The 12,869-nt window shown below is 41.0% G+C and overlaps 1 protein-coding gene across 1 annotated transcript in view; it reads right to left on the minus strand.

Moving 5' to 3' along the window:
- syt14a (synaptotagmin XIVa) overlaps positions 1–12,869 on the minus strand; it is an 81,884-nt gene that overhangs the window by 47,621 nt on the left and 21,394 nt on the right. Inside the window, exon 2 of the mRNA XM_049596273.1 lies at positions 6,225–6,272. Within this exon, the coding sequence (XP_049452230.1) occupies positions 6,225–6,272 (48 nt within the window). The remainder of the gene's footprint in view (positions 1–6,224; positions 6,273–12,869) is intronic.

Below are 12,869 nucleotides of genomic sequence, written 5' to 3' on the forward strand. Positions count from 1 at the left end.
ACTCTTTTTTCAAGACAGAGATATTTGGGATTCACTACAGCATAATAACTCCTCTTCAAATCATATGTGGAAAGACTTTGAATATGAAAACTAAGACAACATTTTGTCTGTAGCCTGCACAGTTTTGCTTAATGATAACCTAAAAGGGTTTCTGATGCAAGCACAAATATTACAGGGGATCTGTTATGCTCACATGCTAATGTTTGCTGCTGTTAACTGCTGAATGAGGGGCTGTCGCCACGCGTCGGCTCGCATTCTCCAGTTTGGAGGGTGCGTTCTGTGTGCTGCTGGGTTGCTAACAAGAATCTGTAGCTGTGTGGCAGCTCGTTCTTAAGCTTGGGGGTTATGTATGTTACTTTGAAACTGGGTAAGCTGCTAACAAGAGTCTGTGGCTGTATGGCAACTCGCTCTTTTGTTCAGAGTGTGCGACTGGGTTAGCTGCTAAAAAAAAGTCTGTCCCCTCCCAGCAGCTTATTCTTCATTTTAGCTTCTTTAGTTGACATGTCCCATGCATGTCAGAGCAGAGAATAATGCTCATTTTGTCACGATTTTGAAACCTAATTCTATACAATTTTATATATTTTTTTAATCATTTAAATTTGGCTGGGTGGTTAATGACACTTTTTTTGTAGTGTCACAAAGTTTTGTTATTTTTGCTTTATCTGCACTTAAATGGTCAAATAACAGTTTATTGTCCTCACATGGTCTGCGCTGGAACACCTGTAATCACTCTGACTGAAATGCTCTGCTTAGCTTCTGTCTCTTTAAGACCCCCTGCCGAAAAAGCCCAGTCAGCTCTGATTGGACAGTGTTTGCGAGTTCTCTGCATCTTGGTGTCTCTGCACCATTACTACAGCCAGGGAATGACTGTAGCAGAGTTTAGTGGCGCTTTCTACAGTAAAAAATCACCTATAAAAGCTACCGGACCGATTCAGCAGGAATATGATCCAAAATCAGGGAGAAATTAAAAACATCAGCAATCAAGATCACATTTTCCTATTGCTAGCATGCAGCTACATGTAGCAGTGTGCCTGCATCGCGCAAATGACTGTAACAGAGAATAGCGCCACTTTCTATTATGAAAAATCAACCCTAAATCTAGCTGTACATGTTCCAGCAGGATTATGGTCTGAAATCGCAAGAAATTAACAACATCAGCCACCACGATTGCACATTTCTCTGACCTTAGTATGTAGCGGCATGTAGCATGTCATGTAAACACCTGTAGTAACGTCAGTGGCGGTCCTAGCACATTCCTAGGTGTGGACATGTTACAAAAATCATATAAATCAATAATAAATGAAAAAATAATTGCAAATGAACTGGTTCTGAGATATATGACATTGTGAAATAATAATAAAATATACAAATTAACTTTCTAATTCTCCGATTTTGGAACTTTGGGCTGAGAGCAATGAAATAACAATTTCGCCAATAGCCGATACCGATGTTTTTATATTGGTATTTATTCTTCTTTTGTGCCAAGAAAACACAGAAATCTACACTGTAAAAAATAAATGAACAGTTTTAAAGTCATTCAGTCCTTCATTACACTACCTTTGAATGAGCACAGGAACCCAGAAAAAAAACACCTCTCTATTATTTAGTAGGCCCTGCTTTGTAGTTATGTAGTTGTGGCTTTATGTAATATTTCAAAATCATAGTAATAATAGTATTAGTAAAAATTAGAAAAAGATAAACATTTAGATTTTTATGAATGATGGCGCTCTTAGCATTTGCCTGTACTGCCTATGCCACGGCCGGCACTGAGTAATGTGCCTGGAGCAGATGATCATGTAAAGAAATGCAGAACAAGCTGATGTCAGCTTGTAGCCAAAGTCCAAAAAAAGGTTGGAAACAGAGTATTTGGTCTGAAGCCTGAGGCTCACAGAGGTTACTTTTACATACATTTACCTCATTATCTTAAACTTTGGCCACACTTAATATCAACATGTGACACTGTAACATTATATATATGACAAAAAAGAAGTAAAGGCATAATAGGTCCCTTTGCAACAAGAAATGTCCTTGCTGATGACAGGATACTGAATGCTTGGTGTATGCTCATGGATGCATACAATATTCTTCAAAAATAAGAGATGCTGAGTATAATACAGGCTCATTCATTGTCAGTGAAGGCACTTTAGGTTGATATTAACATGTTAAGTTAGAAAGTGGATGAGCAAGACAATGTTTACTGAACGTTGTCTCACTCGGTTCTACGCAAGATATTGAAAAATTAGTGACTTTTATTTTGACATTGCTGAATGACAGGAAGTAGTGTCATGTATTTAGAGGGCAATTACAAGACTGTCCAATCACCGGCCGCAGTCCAAGGACATAATGACTCTTCCTTGTGTTTCACAAATGGAAGGTGCCTAAGTCATTGAAAGGTTTCCGCACTGCGCACCATAAAAAATGACATCTTGACCCAACCAAACAGATGGAGGTGGTCCTATTCCTTGAATGGGTTACCTTGACTGGATCTGACAATCATCATGTTGGTCTAAAATGAAACTGTACATCTTTAGTTAGAGCCAACAAAGAGCGTATTTATAATTTCACCATCATAATCCACACTGCATACATTTCCTCCAATGCATGGGAGCACTTAGAGATCCCCCAGGAGGAGCAGGAGGATGTTGCTGGGGAAAAGGGCATCTGGGCTGCTCAGCTGACCCTGTTGCTATGGCGACCTGACTCAGGTATGTGGCTAAAAGGAATAGATGGATGGATGGATGGCTAATGATGGTGTGCTGATGCTAGGCTCCTAAAATTGTCAATAATGTTTAGGTTATGTGTTATGGGAGGTATTTGATAGTATTTTCATATGGATATTATACAGTCGGTGTACAATGTGGAAAACTAATGTAAATGTGCTTAAGTCTAAAATTCTGAAAGTGCTTAATTGTCACTATTGAAAAATATCGTTGGTATTTTTGTTCATTGTGCACGCCTCTGTTGTCTTTCTTTGGTTCTGTCCGCATGGAAACAGTTGCCATGTTGAATGTCAAAAAGCACAAAACCATCTCAAAACCACAAATTCACCCACACACTCCACAGGCAGTCCATAAGCACTCTAAACAGCACTCCCGTACACACTCCTACGCTTGTTCATACAATGCCCCGAAGCCCAGTACCTACTGTGTAGCCACAAACCTGTCCACACACATGAACACACACACATGCACACACATGCACAGCTCTGGAATCTTCAACAATCACAAAACAAATGGAATAACCCAAATTATTGGACGTGCACAGCCTTACACAACCAGACCACTCAGCTGGCTCGTACACTGCAATAAGCCCCCTCTCAATCTACTTGTGCATTTATCAAGAGTCATCTCCATCCAGAAATATGAATCCTGCCACGGCAAAGAGAGCCACTGAGTGCTCTGACTCAACATGCAAAATTATAATTATTCTAACCTGCCTGATTAGTAAAAAGCTTGTCATTTTAAAACGTTACAGCTGTGCACCATCCTGACCTTTAATACATGCAGTTACATAAGAAATCAGTCACGTCTCAGATAACATGTACGTATATGTAAATGTAGCAAGCTATAACTTTAGAATCACCCATACAGTGGAATGAGCTTATCTATATAGGTTTTCTTTACTAAATGAATTAACATATATCCACAATGATGCCACGATAACACTTGAGATTACAGCCTGCGAATGACACTGTAATTATTTAGCATAATCAGGATGTCAATAAATACCTACATGGCACAAGGAAAAGATGTCATAAATTACAGTGTAAGTACTTAACAATTACTGCGCCCCATAATTGGTCCTCGGTAACACAACCAGAGAAATGTACAAAACAGGTTAACAGTGCCGATACAATAAGATTAGTCAGGGTATTCTCTATTATTACTGTTATTATTATTTAAAAAAAATGACATGGTAAAATGATTTAAAGCACAAAGTATTTTAGCTGTGGAGAGGTCGTACCTTTATAGTTAGAGCTATGAAATAGTTCCAGTATGTTCTTAAAATGATGGTAACATACTGGGGAACAGCAATGTTGTTTTGGGGTCCAGTGGATGATCTACAGTACCTGACAATCAAAAGGTGGTTTGATTTTGGTTAGATGCCGAAAATAAGTTCTGTGGTTAACGCAACATTTTTGTTCTACGACATAGAATACATCTGTAAATACCTCACTTATGAATTTTGAAGCTTTGGGGTGTCTTTAAAAAGGCAGTGGCTACCAAGTGGCTAAATGACACAAGAGTACATCATCATGCTGAACACAGCTTTACAGCCTCGTGGTGTTGTGGTGGTGACACTGAAGTCATGCAATGGTGGTGTAGTTCATTTATAGCCTGACATTTGCTTCTTACATCTGGTGACTGCATTTATGTTTGAAAAATCATCAAAGTGATGTTGAATTGTGAAAAATTTCTTGCTGAACAAAACGTGTAAGTATCATAAACGTGTGTTTGCCACAGAGCTTCTTTTCTGCAATAATCCAAAAGCCAATGGAAAAATCCCATAGGCTTTTTAATGAGGGAACCAGGGCAATGCTAACTTCCACATCAGCCTTAAAAAAGAAAAAAAGAAAAATCATGCAGTACTTCGGGGAGATATTTCTGCTCTTCAGGCATGTGCACATCAACACTCAATATGTCATCTTTTATGTTAAAGGGACAGTTCACCCCAAATCAAAGTACGTATTTTCTTGGTTACCTATAGTGTTAATTATTAATATAGATTATTTTGGTGTGAGTTGCTGAGTGTTGGAGATATTGGCCATAAAGATGTCTGCCTTCTCCCCGGTATAATGGAACTAGATGTCACTCGGCTTGTGGTGCTAAAAGTGCCAAAAAATACATTTGAAAACTGAACAGCAATGTCTCTTCCCAGAAATCATGACACAGTTACTCAAGATGATCCACAGACTTTGTTGTGGGTAGTTTGATGTAGGAACTATTTTCTTTCTACCGAACTACACCCTCAAACCATATCACTGTGCAGAAGGAAGCATACATCTACTGCTAGTTCACCTAACGCCAGAGACAGCTCAGCCAAGGAGGACACCATTAATGTTTATGTGTGTTTACATTTAATGTGATACAGTTGGCAGATGTAGTTTAAGTAGAAGGAAAATAGCTCCTACATGAAACTGCTCACAACAAGGTCTGTGCATTATCTCGAGTGACGTGGTCATGACTTCTGGATAAAGACATTGCTGTTGAGTTTTTCAAATGTATTTTTTGTCACTTTGAGCACCACAAGCTGAGTGCCATCGGCAGACGTCTCTACGACTGGTATCGCCAACACTACAGTACAGCTGCTGTTCCTTCATGAAATGGATTACTTGAGGTGGTTTGGGCATCTCATCAGGATGCCTCCAGGGTGCCTCCCGCTGGAGGTGTTTCAAGCACGTCCCACTGGTAGGAGGCCCCAGGGCAGACCCCAAAGACACTGGAGGAATTATATAATCTCACCTGGCCTGGGAACACCTTGGGGTCTCCGAGGAGGAGATGCAAAGTGTTGCTGGGGAGAGGAATGTCTGGGGTGCTTTGCTTGGCCTGCTGCCCTCACGACCCGGCCCCGAATAAGCGGATGAAAAAAAAAAAAATGGATGGAGAAGGCAGACATCTCTACGGCTGATATTTCCAACACTCAGCAGCTAGCAGCAAAACTATCTAGACTGATAAACAGCACTATAGGTGAGAGGAAAAATATGTATTTTTGATTTTAGGGTGGACTGTTCCTTTAAACCTTACAACAAAGTTTTGTTTTTTAAGTGCCTTTGTTATTGTTAAAGGACGTAATAGGCAAAACCTGTTATTTCCCTGTCTGTTCCCTGAAAGACACTGAAATAGCCCCAGTCTCCCTGACAACGGCAGAGACAAACTAACAAATACGTGCACATGGAAAAAAACAATCTTTCATACCTAAAAGTTTCTTTGTTTCATCTGCTCTTACTTAAGAGAATATGACTCAAATTTAAGTGCTTGCAAAGTTAATTGAAACATTATCAGTTGACAGTCGTAGCAAAACAATGAACAGCAGTGAGCACATACAACAAAGCAAGTCTCAAACAAACAGCACAGCCAAGCAGTGAAGGCAGCGCAGCCTGAACACAGTGGAACAGCAAAACAAGGACGAGTGTCAGCGGTGACAGTTTCACAGTGATAAATGCTGATGAGGAAGGTGGAGTGTGGGGTCAGAGGTCAACCTCCCAGAGCTCTGATCTGCCCTACCTTTTCTGACGCAGATCAGCTCATGTACTCCACAGTTACGCTCGCCACCTGGAAAGACAATGCAGGTTCAATGAGCCACACTGTGATGGAGGGAACGGAAGACAGCGCATGGAAACATTAAAAAAAATGTTGCAACATTTAGACAAATTCCCAGAAGAGGACAAGAACAACACAGAGAGAAGACACTGACGGAGACTGGATGGCAACAGTCTGATGTGGGTGTACAAGCTGCTCCAGTTTAAAATAAGAAACACTACAGACATTTATTCAAACAGCCTGTTCATGATTGTGGACTAAAATGTGTCTCTCTTTGCTGAGTTTTATTGTTTTACTTAACTAGATAACTAGAGAGCTCTAAATGCCCACATAAGGTCCTAAAATTCTTTTAACATTAGCTGATGACAGCGAGCTGACAGCTCCGGCTCCATTAGTGTTCTTCTGTGGGCAGAGGAGCTTTGCATGATTGAAGGCTGCTGCGGTTTTTATCCACAAATACTGTGATACACAGTCCCTGCTCACAGGCTGAGGACGTGCTATGTGCTTATGTGGAGCCTGTAAATCTTGTAAGCCTAACACAATTTAACCAAAATACTCCTCATGCTCATTTACAGTAATAATTACCTGTTGGAGTCTAATTAGGTGTACATAACCTCTTTTTACTCTCTGTGTCAGTTCTTACAACTTCAGACCTTTCTGTTCAACTCAACTCTAACTAACTTTATTCATATAACACTTTTAACACAACACAGTTCTTCTGTGTGTCAGCATAGCAGAAATTTAGTTGGTAACAATACCAGTGAAACTCCACGTGTTTCAATACACAATCCAATACCACGGTATAAAACAAAAATAAAACAATAAATCCTATGTACCTAGCAGTGTGGGAGGGTAAATCCTATGTACCTAGCAGTGTGGGAGGGTAATGCGTAAATATAAATATATTTATATTTATTTATACGTTTTAGCAGTAATGAAGTAATATAATGTTTTACCAACAGGATTTGGGGTAATATTATTACATTTACAGTGTTCTGTACTTCGGGAACCAGCAGGTGGGTCCTCCAGCTGTGGTGTATTAATTTGCACTTGTTATAGTGACTTACTTGCATGTCATACTGTCTGCTATGCTAACCTCAACATTTCTTTATCGTGTTTCATATCATAGGCCAACAAATATCTGTATCTCCTAATTATCAGACTTTGATCCTCTGCCTGCCCATCACTGTGCCCAAGGCTATTCATTCATTCGTTCGTTGATCTTCTAACCGCTTCATCCTCTTGAGGGTCGCGGGGGGGCTGGAGCCTATCCAGGCTGACATCGGGCGAGAGGCAGGGTACACCCTGGACAGGTCGCCAGACTATCACAGGGCTGACACATAGAGACAAACAACCATTCACACTCACATTCACACCTATGGACAATTTAGAGTTATCAATTAACTTAGTCCCCAATCTGCATGTCTTTGGACTGTGGGAGGAAGCCGGAGTGCCCGGAGAGAACCCACGCTGACACGGGGAGAACATGCAAACTCCACACAGAAGGGCTCCCACGCCCGGGATCGAACCGGCAACCCTCTTGCTGTGAGGCGAGGGTGCTAACCACCACACCACCGTGCCGCCCTCCAAGGCTATTCATTTATTCAAAAAAGTCTATAGGCTATTTAATCATTCTTTATGGAGGAACTAAAGGAACTAAAATGGGTTAAGACAAGCTATCAAAGAAATAGTTTGACATCTTTGGGAATACACGTATTCACTTTCTTGCAGCAAGAAAGTGAATACACGTATTCACTTTCTTGCTGCAAGTTCGATGAGAAGACTGACACCACTCTCTTATCTGTCCACTAAATATGCTTCAGCTAGCAGCTGGTTAGCTTAGCTTAGCACAAAACACTGGAATAGAGGGTAACAGCCTCTTTTTCAAATGCTGTTTGTCATTCTACAGCGTCTCTGACAGTAAGAAATGCCACAGCATAATAGAATCGTACATGCTGGATTGTCCATGTTTGTGTCACTGTGCTCACCATAAGGAGCTGCACCAGGCAGAGAAGACAAAGGCCTGAGATCCTTTGATGCTATTTGCATGCAGCTATGTGACTTGTGTGACTGGTGAAACTGCTTGAGTAAAATGCGGATGGAAAAGGAAAGTCATTGTGTGATCTGACTCCACAAGCACTGTTCTAAAGCTGCCACAGCTCAGCGATCATTAAACATGGGCAAATTCTGGATGCAAAGGGTGTCTTTTAATGTTAGCACAATTCCTGGCAACATCCGTACACTCTTGCGTCACTGTGTCATTTGATGATTACATAAAAACCACAAGACTGGACTGATGACTGAGTCTTGGAGCAATATTAAAGTGCTGTAAAGACTGGCCTAAACATTCAAAGATCTATAAATGGAACTCAACAGCCTAATTACCAAATTAACTTCAGGTGTCGTTGACTGAGAGAAAAATACTGTATTTGATTTAAACCTCATGTTTGTACTGTATGCTGATATACAGTACAGGCCAAAAGTTTGGACACACCTTCTCATTCAATGCGTTTTCTTTATTTTCATGACTATTTACATTGTAGATTCTCACTGAATTACTGATTTTTATCAGATAGTTTATCAGATAGTGCTGTCGCAAAACTTAAGGAAAAGATTACTTCGTCGTTAAATTCAATACCAATACCTTCAGTAACAGAGGTTTCCCGTGCCGACTTTAACCTCTCCCGAATTGATCATTTTGTTGATAGCACCGTAGGCTCGCTACGAACAACGCTCGACTCTGTAGCTCCTCTTAAAAAGAAGTTAAAAAAGCAAAGAAAGTTCGCTCCTTGGTATAACTCTCAAACCCGTAAGTTAAAACAAATATCGCGAAAATTTGAAAGGACTTGGCGATTAACCAAACTGGAAGAATCTCGTTTAATCTGGACAGACAGTCTCAAAACTTATAAGAGGGGCCTCCGCAATGCCAGAGCAAACTATTACTCAGCTCTAATAGAAGACAATAAGAACAACCCCAGGTTTCTTTTCAGCACTGTAGCCAGGCTGACTGAGAGTCAGAGCTCTATTGAGCCTTGTATTCCCTTAGCCCTTAGCAGTAATGATTTTATGAGCTTTTTTAATGACAAAATTCTAACTATTAGAGGCAAAATTCATGACCTCCTGCCCTCAGATAGTACCTATCTAACCTCAAACACAGCTGTAAGACCTAATATAGATTTAGATTGCTTCTCCCCAATTTCTCTTCCAGAATTGACTGCAGTGATTTCTTCATCCAAATCATCAACGTGTCTCTTAGACCCCATCCCAACTAGGCTACTTAAGGAGGTCTTACCTATAGTTAACACTCATATATTAGATATGATCAATATATCCTTATTAACAGGCTATGTACCACAGTCTTTTAAGGTAGCTGTAATTAAACCTCTACTAAAAAGCCCACCCTGGATCCAGAGGTGTTAGCCAACTATAGACCAATATCTAATCTTCCCTTTATGTCAAAGATCCTTGAGAAAGTAGTCGCAGACCAGCTGTGTGATTTTCTCCAGGATAATAATTTATTTGAGGAATTTCAGTCAGGATTTAGAGTGCATCATAGCACTGAGACAGCTCTAGTTAAAATTACAAATGACCTTCTGATTGCTTCAGACAAAGGACTCGTCTCTGTACTTGTTTTATTAGATCTTAGTGCGGCGTTTGACACAATTGACCATCAAATTCTGCTGCAGAGACTGGATCACTTAATTGGCTTAAAAGGTTCAGCACTAAGCTGGTTTAAATCTTATTTATCTGATCGTTTTCAATTTGTTGGCGTTCGCAATGAACCATCCTTACGTACTAAAGTTTGTTTTGGAGTTCCGCAAGGTTCTGTGCTCGGACCAATCCTGTTTACTCTATATATGCTTCCGTTAGGTAACATCATTAGAAATCACTCTATAAATTTCCATTGTTATGCGGATGATACTCAGTTGTATTTATCAATGAAGCCAGAAGAAAGCAATCAATTAACTAAACTCCATAATTGCCTTAAAGACATAAAAACTTGGATGAGCACCAATTTCCTGATGTTAAATTCAGACAAAACTGAAGTTATTGTTCTTGGCCCCAAACAACTCAGAGACTCTTTATCTGATGACATAGTTGCTCTAGATGGCATTGCTCTGGCCCCTGCCACTACCGTAAGAAACCTCGGAGTAACATTTGATCAAGATTTGTCTTTTAATTCTCATTTAAAGCAAACCTCACGGACTGCATTTTTTCATCTGCGTAATATTGCGAAAATTAGGCCTAGCCTGACCCGAAAAGATGCAGAAAAATTGGTCCACGCTTTTGTTACCTCAAGGCTGGATTATTGTAACTCTCTATTATCAGGTAGCTCTAGTAAGTCCTTAAAAACTCTCCAGCTAATTCAGAATGCAGCAGCACGTGTACTAACAGGAACTAAGAAACGCGATCATATCTCTCCTGTTTTAGCTTCTCTGCACTGGCTCCCTGTAAAATCCAGAATTGAATTTAAAATCCTACTGTTAACTTATAAAGCTCTAAATGGTCAAGCTCCATCATATCTTAGAGAGCTCATAGTGCCATATTATCCCACCAGAACACTGCGCTCTGAGAACGCAGGGTTACTCGTGGTCCCTAAAGTCTCCAAAAGTAGATCAGGAGCCAGAGCCTTTAGCTATCAGGCTCCTCTCCTGTGGAATCATCTTCCTGTTACGGTCCGGGAGGCAGACACCGTCTCCACGTTTAAGACTAGACTTAAGACTTTCCTCTTTGATAAAGCTTATAGTTAGGGCTGGCTCAGGCTTGTCCTGTACCAGCCCTTAGTTAGGCTGACTTAGGCCTAGTCTGCCGGAGGACCCCTCTATAATACACCGGGCCCCTTCTCTCCTTCTCTCTCTCTCTCTCTCTCGTATCCTATTACTGCATCTAGCTAACCCGGCCATTCTGGATGTCACTAACTCGGCTTCTTCTCCGGAGCCTTTGTGCTCCACTGTCTCTCAGATTAACTCATATCACAGCGGTGCCTGGACAGCGTGACGTGTGTGGTTGTGCTGCTGCCGTGGTCCCGCCAGATGCCTCCTGCTGCTGCTGCCATCATTAGTCATTAGTCATACTTCTTCTGTTATTATACACATATGATTATTGTCACACATGTATACTGCCAGGTATTAATACATACTTTCAACATATTGTACCGCAGTAACCAGAACTATAACTATAATATTATTACTTCCATTAATGTTGTTGTAAGATACTGTCATTACCTGCATATCTCTCTCTCGCTCTCTCTCTCTCTCTCTCCCTCTCTCTCTCTCTCTCTCTCCCCCTGTGTCATATGGATTACTGTTAATTTATCATGTTGATCTGTTCTGTACGACATCTATTGCACGTCTGTCCGTCCTGGAAGAGGGATCCCTCCTCAGTTGCTCTTCCTGAGGTTTCTACCATTTTTTTTCCCCCGTTAAAGGGTTTTTTGGGGAGTTTTTCCTTATCCGCCGTGAGGGTCTCAAGGACAGAGGGATGTCGTATGCTGTAAAGCCCTGTGAGGCAAATTGTGATTTGTGATATTGGGCTTTATAAATAAAATTGATTGATTGATTGATTGACTGAAGGCATCAAAACTATGAATGAACACATGTGGAGTTATGTACTTAACAAAAAAAGGTGAAATAACTGAAAACATGTTTTATATTCTAGTTTCTTCAAAATAGCCACCCTTTGCTCTGATTACTGCTTTGCACACTCTTGGCATTCTCTCCATGAGCTTCAAGAGGTAGTCACCTGAAATGGTTTCCACTTCACAGGTGTGCCTTATCAGGGTTAATTAGTGGAATTTCTTGCTTTATCAATGGGGTTGGGACCATCAGTTGTGTTGTGCAGAAGTCAGGTTAATACACAGCCGACAGCCCTATTGGACAACTGTTAAAATTCATATTATGGCAAGAACCAATCAGCTAACTAAAGAAAAACGAGTGGCCATCATTACTTTAAGAAATGAAGGTCAGTCAGTCCGGAAAATTGCAATAACTTTAAATGTGTCCCCAAGTGGAGTCGCAAAAACCATCAAGCGCTACAACGAAACTGGCACACATGAGGACCGACCCAGGAAAGGAAGACCAAGAGTCACCTCTGCTTCTGAGGATAAGTTCATCCGAGTCACCAGCCTCAGAAATCGCAAGTTAACAGCAGCTCAGATCAGAGACCAGATGAATGCCACACAGAGTTCTAGCAGCAGACCCATCTCTAGAACAACTGTTAAGAGGAGACTGCGCGAATCAGGCCTTCATGGTCAAATAGCTACTAGGAAACCACTGCTAAGGAGAGGCAACAAGCAGAAGAGATTTGTTTGGGCCAAGAAACACAAGGAATGGACATTAGACCAGTGGAAATCTGTGCTTTGGTCTGATGAGTCCAAATTTGAGATCTTTGGTTCCAACCGCCGTGTCTTTGTGAGACGCAGAAAAGGTGAACGGATGGATTCCACATGCCTGGTTCCCAATGTGAAGCATGGAGGAGGAGGTGTGATGGTGTGGGGGTGTTTTGCTGGTGACACTGTTGGGGATTTATTCAAAATTGAAGGCACACTGAACCAGCATGGCTACCACAGCATCCTGCAGCAACATGCCATCCCATCCGGTTTGCGTTTAG

This window comes from Epinephelus fuscoguttatus, linkage group LG14 (assembly GCF_011397635.1).
Source record: "Epinephelus fuscoguttatus linkage group LG14, E.fuscoguttatus.final_Chr_v1".
NCBI classification, from domain to species: Eukaryota; Metazoa; Chordata; class Actinopteri; order Perciformes; family Serranidae; genus Epinephelus; species Epinephelus fuscoguttatus.